Here is a 12,871-nt window from a genome sequence, read left to right as displayed (position 1 = left end):
CTTTGCTGCTCCTTCCTCCTCAGGGGAGAACTCCTCACACTCTTCCCCTGCTCCAGCGTGGGGTCCCTCCCACCAGAGACAGTCCTCCGTGAACTTCTCCAACGTGAGTCCTTCCCACAGGCTGCAGTTCTTCACGAACTGCTCCCGTATGGGTCCCTTCCACGGGCTGCAGTCCTTCAGGCACAGACTGCTCCAGCACAGGCTTTCCCATGGAGTCACAGCCATCTCTGGGGGCATCCACCTGCTCTGGTGTGGGGTCCTCCACGGGCTGCAGGTGGGCATCTGCTCCCCCGCTCCCCTCCATGGCTGCAGGGGGACAGCCTGCCGTCTCACCAGGGGCTGCAGGGGCATCCCCTCCTCTGGCGCACCTCCTCCCCTCCTTCCTCACTGACCTTGGTGTCTGCGGAGGGGTCTCTCTCACATTCCAGTGTCCTCCCCCACTGCAGGTTCCCCTTCTTCAGTCTGTTCTCCCAGAGGCACTAGCATCATCGCTGATGGGCTCTGCCTTGGCCAGAGGCCGGTCTGACTTGGAGCCGGGGAATCTTCTAGCAGCTTCTCACAGGAGCCATCCCTGTAGCCCCCTCCCCTGCTACCAAAACCCCACCACACAAACTCAAAACAGGGTCCAACCCCCTCTGTGATCACCACGTCTGCTTGGCTTGAACTGAAAATCTTCCCTCATCTCCTCCTTATCTGAGAAAGGCATGCAATTTAAATTCTCCCATTTTACAGAGAGAAGGAAGATTCAAGGAAAGCAGAGGCACCGGAGCAAAAATAATTTTTCCTCTTGGTGCATTGTTTTAAGGCAATGAATATCTGCCAGCCAGAAAAAAACAGAGCTACCATTTGGTATCAAGGTAGAGCACCCTGTACCCGTCCCACAGATAAATTGCACAGCTTGACAGCCACTGAATAGCCTGTAGTTTGGTCCTCCAACACAGTACAGCTGGCAGATGATGATGCATGGAGGTGATTTGTTGCTTTGGATTTTCTTAAGATTTCTCAAATGCAAACTGAGACACGTAATGAGAAGCGAATGACCAACTGCACTGCAGAGAATATACTATTTTTCATTAACCAGAGGCTTTAATCACTCTTTTCCTCTAGTAAGACCTTAAGGAAAAAAAGCCAGAGTATCAGTGCCACAGTAACCCAAATAAGCGTTACAGCGATAATAAACTGAAGTTACACTTTCAGTGATTCGCCTGGTGCACAAATAGAAACACAGTTTATCTGTTCATGTTTTAAAACACAGCTTGGCAACATTTTGCAGACAGTTTACTATACAAATGCATTAATGTTCTCTGTTGAAGCACATTACTGTACAGACAAAATAAAAACATTTATTTTAGAGCACCAGATGAGTAGCAACAACATGAATTAGTTACAGCTAAGATTTCTATTATTATTATAATTAATGTGTTTATTTGTCTCACTGAATAGAGCGTGGATTATATGTCACTGCTTGACTTACTGTGATGAGAAGAGTTTTAAAATGTCAACTGGGCCCTACCAGGCTTATTCACAAAAAGCTAGGAGGCTTCACCAGAATCTGAATTGTTTATCCTTATTTGATTTTTAAGGGTTACTGTAGAAAAATGTAAATATGTGGCTAGTTTGTACAAACTCTGAAGACATGGAAGTTGCCAGCTCAAATAGCTAGTCACAAATGTATTTGAATTTAGTTGCATTGGTTAAGTAATAGGAAAAACACTGCTCCATCTGTGTTGTCATTGCATGGACAGTGCTAGTTCTCTGATTGAAAAACCTATACCAGAGGCTCAAATTGCAATATCCTCAGAGTTATTCTCCAATGACTTAGAAACAGGCTTTATGTTATAGCTATTGCTTGCAGCTTACATTAAAGCCCCCAAATTTGATTTTTTTAATTTCAGACAAAAGGATTCACAGGAGTTTAAAATAGTAGATTTTACTTTATGAAATATATAAAGTAAATATTTTGAAAACCTCGCCAAGTTCAGCGCTATAGTATACTTCATTTTATTTAATATTTCTAGCAACATCTTGAGGATAAATTTAACAATGTTTCAGAAACGTACCTCTGAAAAAAGTTTTAAACTTGAAACCTGGAGAAAACAAAGAAAAATAAGTGTTCCGTGAAGATTTATTTTTTGGATTTTTTTTTAACCTGGCTTTTCAGTGAAAAAAATTATTCTTCTTCCTCCAAAATTCTGAGACATAAACAAAACCCTACCCAAAACAAAAATGAAAATTAATTCAGTGGTTCACCTTCCAGAAATCAGGGCCTTTACAGAAATCCAACTTCTTTGTTAAATTATAGTTTCTACCTCTTCATATCTCTGGCTGGAGTATGCACACAAATGTGATGGGCAAGCCTTCTTAACACAGCCTGAGATATCAAGGAACATACTGGGAGAGAGAGCCTCATCTCCACCACATCTCAGCTTCAGCTGCCAGTACGTCACAGATCGCTGTTGCCAGTAGCCTGCCACCAGACATTACCATCTTCCAAAGGGGACTTCTTCCACATCTGGTGGTGTCAGATGACTTAAGAGCACATTATGCAAAGTTGCATAAATTCGCAACAATAAAATGTGAAACTCTAGAAGAAAAATCAACTGATTTGAAGTGCCAAGAAGTTCACGACTGAGGCCTCTATTCACAGGGAATCCCCCTCTTCCCCAGTTATTCCAGCAAGTCTTTAATCAAGTGTTTTAAAAATCTGTTTCTCTAATTCCCACACAGTCTTATACCATCTATAGATAGCAGTGGACAAGCGCTTGGTGATTCCTACTTTTAATGCTCTACCAGAAGTTAGACACAGAACAAGTAATGTCTGGCTGAAGTCTCAAAATCGGCAACTCCTGATGTCAACCCACATTACATTTTCTAGATGTCTGGCACACATAGGAATAAAGAATACTCTCTGTCCAAAGCCACCACTTGGAATAAACCTATACTTCTCAATAAAAGTTTTAGTGCTGCTCCTACATCCACTGTGAAATAAAAATTTTTTATTAATGTAGACCTCTTTATGTTACTGTCTTTTAAAAGTTTAGCTGGATCTCCATTTCTAATACTCTTCCTAACAATGTGCTTGGACACGTATTGAGGAAATCAGACTTTTAAAATTGTTCCTGATGTTTGCTGAATCACTTCATAGAAACACGCAACTTGTCTGACCTGCCTATATATGTAAAACTGGGGAAAAAAAAAAAAGGTTTAAACTATAAATAGAAAAAGCACAACAGAGCTACTGAAGATAAAGCTGGATTTTAATTTCAATCATTCCTTTTTCATAGCACCGCTGGTCACGTTACAGTCTTATTCAATAGCATAAACAATGCTGTGATGTTAGATACTGTCTCTGAAAATAGTAACAAAACTCTAATGCCATCCATAATCCTGCAACCACTTCTTAAGCCTAAGAGCACAGCAGCTTGGCATTTTTAACACAGGGAGATCTAACTAAATTTAAAACTCAGGTGAAAAATGAAGTAGAGAAGTAAGGGACTTTTTCAAAGACTTGGCATTAAATAACAACAGGCCCCAAAACACACAATGAAATTCTCAGAACGGAGTTGTACACAAAGCTTTTTAGTTTAGGGAAACCTGAGTTAGCTCAGGTACTGGGGATAGTCTAAAGATAGCCTGTCTGAGCCTGGGGTCAGCACAGTTAACTTACCTGACATCTTCAAGTCTGCCGAGAAGCAACCTGTACACGATTGTGTGGAAGATGCAATGCTTTCCCACTGAGTACATCTAAGACAGACAATACTTCTGCATTGCTATTTTCTCTCCTCTAAAATAAACCAAGCCTGTGGTGCAGTTGCCCTTGCAGTCTGCACTGTCCTATCTGGATGCAAATCTGTCCCACCAAAATCTGAATCAAACCCCTTGCGTCTACATCTGAATGAAATGCTTATGGCTAAATGAGTAAGCTAAAGCAATTGTAAAGAAAACAAACAATTATTCTTATAACGTTCCTTTAAGATTGCAATTAGATCAAATTAAATCAGCAGGAATTTCTCTACACAAAGCAAATGGAGCATTTAATATCCTGCTGAAACAAAACATGGTACACCAAGCTCTCCTACAATATCATGTTAAAACCACAGTCTCCAATCTTGTCAATGTTATAGCTTTGTAAATAACAATAAAAGATCTGTATTTCAGGGACATCCAATTTTCACTTCCTCAACTCACATATGATCCTTTGCACAATTCCTCCCTACCCCCACCAGAAAAAAAGAATGAACTGATATATCCCACTTTCCCCCTGATGGTGAAGAAGGCAGCCAGGTCTAGACTATAAATTCCCGTTCTTGACATTCTGTTACTGCATACTTTCACACTTATGTAATATCTACATTCTGTTATTTCCCTTCAGCTTTGATAGCAGCAAAAGAAGTAGCAACAGCAAACTGTCCTTGTGGAGGGCAATGATTTTCCTTGCTCACAATAAATTACTGCCTTGATTTCCCTTCCCATCTCTTTCAATTTACCTGCCCTTTGTGGAGTCAGGAGTTGGACTCCACAGTTCTCCTGGGTCCCTTCCAGCTAAGAATATTCTATGATTGTATGATTAATACTCTTTGCTAAACCAACAATCAATAAAAAAGTTTATTCTTTTCAAAGTTCGGAGCTCAAATAAGGATAGCAAAAACATAATAAATGCAGAACAGCTGGGATGCAACACTTGGGATAAACTCCTTTACTCTTGGGATAAACTGTTTTGTGTGGGGGTTTTGTTTTCTCAACTAAACCTTCTAGTAAATGTTATTTTTCTCATCCATTGCTCAGCTCTGAAGATCACAGTGCTTTTCAAGGACTTGTTTTTTAATTGCTAAATAAAGGCTTAAAGGCTCCCAGTTTCTAATCAAGTCCGCAAGACTAACCTCCAGTCTTATCATCCATACACACAGGGCCCCCTTGCAGGGATCATCAAGACCACTTCAGCAACTCTGAACGATTCACATAAGTGAAGATCTGCTGCTCAGTCAGGCCCTCTAAGAGTCATTAATTGACAAATTTTGCAGCAGTCTGAAAATTCATGGAAAGACACCACTTTCCCCACTACTATCTAGAAAAAAAAGCCTGTCACCCTGATTTCAAGGTCCTTCCTCTCTCTGGCCTTTTACTGGAACTTCCTAAATTTCAAAGATTACCCCAATTTTAAGCAGAACGGGTTGGAACCAACCTGGGTCCAAGAATCACTTGCTTCCTTCAGATTTCCTAGAGAGGAGGGATTTTCTGTTCAATCTTGGAGTACAATTATGTCAGTCATATCTAAACTTAGAATCAATTATTTTCTAGTAAGATCAAAAATGGTTCTCTCAGTCATTTGTACGTAAAAATTAACACAACATAAATCCTTTTCTAATAAGGCCTCCTATCCAGTCCTTCCATGTACTTCCAAAAAATACTTACAAAAAGTTAATTTTGCTACTATGCCATTATTTTCTATAATTCTCATTAAATTATCTACGTACACATTCAATTGGAGGTGTAACACAAGAACTAGCACTTCCTCTAGCAGTGGTGACGAGAAATTAAAAAGGTCCCGACTAAAAGACTGGAGGACCAGGGAAGTACCCTGTTAGCCCCAGCAATGGTGTATCATCTGCTCAGCTAGACTTCTAATAGCTTCTTGATTAAAGCAGTTCCAAACAATCTACATTCTCATACTGCACTAAGGAAATTTGTACCTTCATAGTGTAAAAAATATAAAATGTGCATTGAAAGACACTTTAGGTCTTCAAGCTACCCTAAATTAAGAAACAATAACCAGCTATGCAGGCTTATTTCATGCTTCCATTACAATCCCTTTTCCCCTGTGTATTTCAAAGAAAGCTGCAGCCAGACCTTATGGTCCCTACCTGGAACACATTTAATTCAGGAGGAATCTTTTAAGAAGACATTAATTAGATTAAAATGTAGCAAATCTCCCCTGAGCATGAGTAAATTTTAACTTTTCAAAGACCTGCAATAAGGTCGAGTTTTCAGATGGCCAGTGGCTCAGCCTGAGAGGTCTGCTCCAAAGCAGAGAAACTAGAGCTGCCAAATGAAGTGCATGTAAATGGTTGATTGTTTTTAACAGTGACAAAACAACGCATTTTCTCTAATTACATTTGGACAAATGGGTAAGTTTCTAAGCAAGAGTAGTTCAAAGAGATATGTCAGTCTCAGATGAATAAAGCACCATCGGCCCAAATGGGAAGGCTTAGAAAAGTTAAAAGCAAAGCCAAGTTGAAAACAGTCTCTTAATGGAAGTCCTGCACGACCTGTGCTTCGCTCAGTTCTCTTCACGGCAGGGACTATGGGATTTGTCTCTATCTTCCATAAAGTGCTGAGTGTACATCAGCACTTCACCCTACGCAACAGCAATGGTGTAAATGGAAGAACAGTGAACTACAGGAAACGGAATTGTATTTCATCCAAGCACCTTTCCACTAGTTAATCTTCACTTCTACATAGTCCCACTCATATACTTACACATTAACTTAGAAAACCATAGTAATACAGTGGCCTTTCTTGCTATGTCCTCCTTTTCTGACCCATTTGTATTAGAATGAATCACAAATAAATAAATCACCTGGCTTAAAGGTAATTTTATACTTTTTTATTTTTGTTTCTTTGACACATCAAATCCAAAGATTGTGTTGCATGAACATCACTAATTTCTTTATTTCAGCAGAAATTTTGGACAGAGTTCAAAAATGTGTCTTTCACCCCAACAAATCAAACTTCATACAAAATGCATCAATTACTTTAAATTTTGCAAAGAATTTCCATAAACATTGCAAAGAATTTTCTTCTTTTATTTGTTTACTCATTTTTGTGTTTGTCTCTAAGTCAAATTAATGGGGAAGGCAATCTTAGGTGACACACAAAAAAAAAAAAGTACATTTCTTTCACTGCTGGCCTGTGTGCAATTTCTTCCAACTCAGTACTCGTATCAATCCAAGTCAGTGCTTTGTTATAAGAACATAAGCCTGAACTGAGAATATACCCGTCTCTTGCGTATTACACAGAACTGATCTAGAAGGATATTATGCAAGTGTACACAACACACTCCAAACTCCAGGGCTACGCAATAAAATTTTATATGCTAGTCTGCAAGACTAAATGATTTCAGAACTTGAAAATGTTTCATATGAATTGGATCCTTTAAGGATTAAGGGTAGTTTGCCTTTGGTTTATGTAATGCTGTACAGCAGTCACACAGACTAATTTAGAGATGCAATTTATTTCTCTGTTGTAAGGAAGATACAGGCTACATCATAAATTGCAAAGGCTGCTTTATTAAGTGACAGCTAAAGCTGAGCAAACATTCACCTTGAATAATTTATGCATTTACTTTTTATTTTTATTTCAAGAATACCTGAGAGAAGATTACGGTCTCTCCAACATACCTGTTAACTGACATTACCCTACAGAATTTCTCACATGGTTTGCTGTTACATGCCTGATGCTAATAGCTATGCTTAGCTGTGATTGGTAAACAAAACTTACAGCATAGGCTGTTCTGGCTGAATGATCAGCAACAATCACATTTCTTGTACAATATAGATGTTATTTTTTTTTTGCTTGTAGTGCCCTGTTCTATCTGCCGTACTTTTATCAAGAACTTGACAAGTTTAGCTGAACATGAAATTAAAAAAACCCAACAATTGCTATTCTACAGTTAAGAAAACTGAGAGCACAAAGAAGTTAGGGAGGAAATCCTGACCCATCTCCTGCAGCATTCTTCAGTAATGTGGTGCTTACATAATGCAATGCTGAAGGAGAAGAAAGTCCAACTGGTTTAGAATAGGGATTAAAATGGTGAAAAATTTAGTTAACGACACCATTTCTTATCAGGATAGAGAAACCTTCAACAGAATGCTTCACAGCCTGGGGGAGGAAGGTACACACACATGTGGAAGGAAAGGGATTCCTTAGTCCAGAAACTGAAACACAAAAATCAATACACATTTATCCAAAATGAAATCTTGCAGAATGACAAACAGATCCCACTTCATTTTACTTTCCTCTCTGATTACACTATTCACAAAGAAAATGACAGAGCTCATCAACTTTAGTGCAAGCCAGAGAACTGACTCCAAATTCCAAAAAAATAAAGGTGTGGAGGGAAGACGATCAATAGTTACTGTCCCAGGAGAACAGCAATAACAAAATATTTCTATTCATTCAGATACCAAGGAATCAGCCTCATTTATCTGTAGTTATCACTCCGCAGCAGCAGAGATTAGGGGTCCATGTTTCCTTAGCACTGATTTCTCAAGGAATCTAGGCCAAGTATTTTCTAAAGTGAGTATTATGATAAAACATGGAAGATACCAGTAAAGGTGAGGAGAAAATTGGTATCTTTAAAGGACATGTTAAAAAAATTTATTTCAGTGCTTTTTACCTATACTGATTAGAGCAGCAAGATGTTTTGAGGTTTTATTCTTGTGATGGACACAGGAGGAGGCATTATGGGATAAAAGGTGACACAAACTGAGAGGCTTTAGTTTGTTCCACATTTGCCATGTTAATTCATGAGAGTTCAGCATGGCAAAAAGTAGTAAGTTCTTCATGTGCAACTTATAAAAGCAGAAGTTGCTAGTATCATATAGTACTGAACAGCACAGGTGATTCCAGAACAAAAGAGAATCGGTTATCCCCCTACTTCTCACCACTTTAGTTTCTTGTGTGGCACAAAATATTATGAACTGGATTCCGCAGGACACTAAATTCACCCTATGCTGTATATGCAATCCTGCTCAGAAGTAGAGAAAAACCGAACTCAGTATATTTATTAGCCCCCTCATTTTCCAGTAGACATTCCTCTTAGGACAGCTGGATGTATGTGTTCAGAAACAGTAAGATTACCAAGCTGTTTTCTTCTCTTTTTCCGGGCTGTTATGAGTGACAGGTACTGGATTAAGCCACCGTGAGAATTTACCTTATCACAAAAGGGTCTGACAGAATCAAATGATAAGCATCACCTCCTCAGTGCTCCAGCCACCCCATGATTCATATACATCTATTGGATTATCACACTCTTTTCTCCTAGCTTTGCCTCAGTGTTGTTCACACCACTATCAGCTTCTTTTTAATGCCTCCAGCTGTCATTCCAAGTTAACACAAATCAGCTCTAAATTTTTATATTACTTTGACTTGAAAAGAGAGAAATATTATTTCAACATGAGATCTTAAATAAATCTAATAGGAAAATTTCCAGCAAAAGTGGATTATTATCAGGGGCATGGGAGGGAGGCAGGGAAGCCAGGCACTTTAAAAATAAGTTTTCTGAAGTCCTCAATGGAATTTCTAACGAAAAGAGATGTGGTGAGACAGGGAGAACACCAATTATGACCAGGATCCCAATGCTCAAGTAGAGTTTCCATTGACCAGAAGAAATAGGGTTGAAGCAATCTGGAGATGAGGTGCTTGCCCTTCCTGTTTACCTCTGTGGAACAGGAAGGACAATAAAATATACCTCACCAGGCCATGCTAAAGCTAACTTGACTGAAGCTTTTTAAAGAATGAGTTAAGTGCTTGAGTAGAAGAGGCTATAAAAATGCTCTATGCATCTATATTTGTGCACAATGCATATTATCAGCTGTGAAACTCACCCAATATAGCAACGACTTCATCATCCTGGATTACTTCCAAAGACCCCGAAACCACAAAGCAAAGGCTGTCGACACTCTCGCCAGCGTGGTAGATCAGGTCTCCGGGGGCACAGTGCACTGTCTGAAATTCCATGGCAAGTGCTCGAAGGCACCCATCGCTCGCCAGCCTGAAGGCTGGGTGCTCCTTGAAAACTTTGCGGTTCAGATGCACACAGATATCTGCTCTCATGTCCTTAGGGCATATCTGCAAAACCTGAGAAGGAAATTAGGCAATCAGTTCCTGTGCATGGCTTATATGTGCCTATTATCCCTAGTTCACTATACAGGGTTTAAGAACTAATTTCCTCCTTCTTTTAAGATTTCTAATCTCAGTCTGTATATTTATTTTTATATTATTTATACACATAAGCCACAATACTAACTTAGACTACTTTACAATACCTGAAGGAAAATAATGTTTTCATCTCAGCAACATGCTCTGCTGGATATTGAGTTACCAGGATAAGGCCTCAGGTTTTTAAGACAATAAAACTGAGAGCACAGCAGTACAGAAAGTGGTGGAGAAAAGCTTCCTGAAGGATTGTTTCTAGATTGTCACTCTTTTGATAGGCAGATTCCATGAAAAGCCTGCACAAATTATACACTGCAAGTAAGAGAATATTGTATAGAGGAGAAGTGCAATCTCATATCCCTTTAGTAAAAAAAAAGTTATTAAAAGTTTCATTAACTCATAATACTGAGATTTGCAGGTATTCAAATTCACCCCTCAGTGAATTTGCAGTAACAAGTTTGTTGTTCACACAAGAAAGGGACTTTGAGGTATGATACTGTGTTGGGCAACTTTTTATCTTCCAAATGCAATGTTCCTCACAGCAGTTCATGATGCGTGCTCCTAAGGGTACACAAACTGATGCTTAGCACAGCGGGTACCCGTCAGGGCCATTTCTGAAGGTTTTTAATACAATACAAACAGCCGAGTGGAAAGAATACAGAATTACTACTACATGTACAGATTAAAAGTTCCTGGCAAAAACACTGGAAATGCATAACAGGAGCAGGGTTTTGGGATGACAAAATCCTTGGAGGATAGTCTGTGATGAAGTACATCTCAGGACATATTATATGAGAAAAACATTGAGTAGTGGAAGTTTGCCTCTTTTTTTTTTTTTTGTTAGTAATATCTATTCCATCCAATTAATGGGCACTCTGGGGGAGCTTCAGAGTTACTCCTACACATTTTCCTGGATGGAAAGAGATGGTTGCTTCAATGCAAACACTCCTGGAAAGCAGGCAGCACTATGGCTATGCCTACACCTTGCAATGGGGCTCTCTGCAAGATCTGAGCAGAGAACCAAGCTCATAACTCTGTGCATGGCACTGGTTCCAGATATTACGCTTGCTACTCCAAAGGCAAATGACTATCACCAATATCATCATCTTTGGCCCACCTCCAAGCAGACCTGCTATTACAGATACTACTTCTGAAAGAGATATATTTCCATAGTGCTTAAGTGTAGGGCACTCATGGATGATCTCTCCTGGCTGCCCCACAGGGAGCAGCAGCCGAACCTGCCAGTTCTCAGTTTTCCAGGCTCAAAGAAGTGGGTCGGGGCACCAGGACCTGCATTTAACGTGGAACACAGGCAGAGGCTATAGCTGTCTTTGCAATTATCTTATTTACTCTGGCAACAAAACCATTCTGTATTTGCAGATGCTTGCCAAACTTTGCTACTGGAATTACACACACACACTTCACAGTTACTTGATTATCACGCACAAAAAGGGTTGTTGTAATAGAAATAGTAGTAAAGAAACCAGAATATACAAGAGTATATTTAAAATGAGGCTCTTAGCCAAAAACCCCTTGGTTTCCCAGTCTAAGAGGAAGTTAACTCATTTTCCATTCTCCATTTAGAGAAGTTGTCTGCAGACTTCACAGAAATTAAAGGGATTAAAGACATTTGAGAGTTACAGACAAATGGCAGAAGACTTTCATTTGTATGGGAGGTAAGAAACATATCTTCATGGTTTAATTTTAGAATGTTTCAACAGCTCTTGGTTAAATTTTGTTATACTGGCATTTTCTAGACTTACAGACTTTGCTTTTAGCTGATTATTCACTCCTTGGCATGCCTGCAGTTAACACCAAATTTGTCGCCTACAAAATAGTGAGAAGACTGATTCTGTGCTAAGTTCATCTTTAAGTATCTGCCTCATCTGTAGAAAACAGCACTGCATTACACAGCAGCACAACTACCACTGTTCTGTCACAGGAGCAATACATGTTTTATTTATTGCATGTCATCCTAGCAGTTATACACAGGCATCAAACCAATGGAACTCAGACCTGAGAGTTTATGGATTGGCACGGCCATTAGTCGGTCTTATATCTGCTAGTCGGTCTTATATCTGCTAGCTTTTGCTATGCAGATGAAAGTTGATTTCTTGGTTTTACAGTCATCACTACTGGCAGTTCAGCTATGAACACACCAGTTACTGAAAACAACACCATATTAAGCTCTTTGATGTCCTGATAATTGGAGACTTTTTTCCTGTTTATTAAGATAATTCTCAAAGGCTACAGTGAGTTGTGCTTGGTTTGGTTATCCTGCTGTCTCCAAAGGCATGTTAAAGCATTTCTCTCCTTATCAGAGGAAGCCAAGAATGAACTTTGAAGATAAGCTAAACCAAACATGTTTTACATAGCAATTTTTTCTTGTTGCTTTGTTAAAATGATGAGAGGGGCTTGCACTGGGGGAGTGAATGAAAGCACCAGCATTCTTTACACTATGTGTCCTCAGATGTTATCTCTCCACCTTCCCCAAATACCTCAAACCCATAACCCCGCACAAAGATATTTTATGAGAAAACAGGCAGAGCAGTTTCTAATCAGCACTATCCAGTACTAAAACACCATTTCTTTCTGACAGCTAGTATGACGGACAGTGCTTACCAGAATCATGGTCTGGGATCTAAATGGCAGGTACGCTGAAGCCCATTTAGGAAAGCAAACAGTACCCTGTGTACCTACTGGTCTCCAGACAGCCCAGCGCAAGGCCACATCTGTTCTACTCTTTCATAATGACACTTTAACAGCTAGACAGAAGTGAGATTGTTTGCTCTTTAACTGCATCATCTACAGTTTAGAATACTAAATTAAGATGCCAACCAGAAGGCTGGTGACCAGAGCATTGGTATGATTTCCTGAATGAACGACCCCACAAATCATATCTCTTTACAGTCGGAAGAAAAACAGTATCTATCTC

At 39.5% G+C, this 12,871-nt stretch overlaps 1 protein-coding gene across 2 annotated transcripts in view; it reads right to left on the bottom strand.

Moving 5' to 3' along the window:
• KCNH1 (potassium voltage-gated channel subfamily H member 1) overlaps positions 1-12,871 on the bottom strand; it is a 186,383-nt gene that overhangs the window by 84,195 nt on the left and 89,317 nt on the right. For both annotated transcript variants that reach the window (XR_011327451.1, XM_069800197.1), the window contains exon 9: positions 9,606-9,858. Coding sequence is in view for 1 of the 2 variants with exons in the window: in XM_069800197.1 (XP_069656298.1) it covers positions 9,606-9,858 (253 nt within the window). In the remaining variant the exon portion in view is untranslated. The remainder of the gene's footprint in view (positions 1-9,605; positions 9,859-12,871) is intronic.

The sequence above is a fragment of the Haliaeetus albicilla genome, chromosome 13 (assembly GCF_947461875.1).
Source record: "Haliaeetus albicilla chromosome 13, bHalAlb1.1, whole genome shotgun sequence".
NCBI classification, from domain to species: Eukaryota; Metazoa; Chordata; class Aves; order Accipitriformes; family Accipitridae; genus Haliaeetus; species Haliaeetus albicilla.
This window is presented reverse-complemented; position numbering and strand designations above follow the sequence as displayed.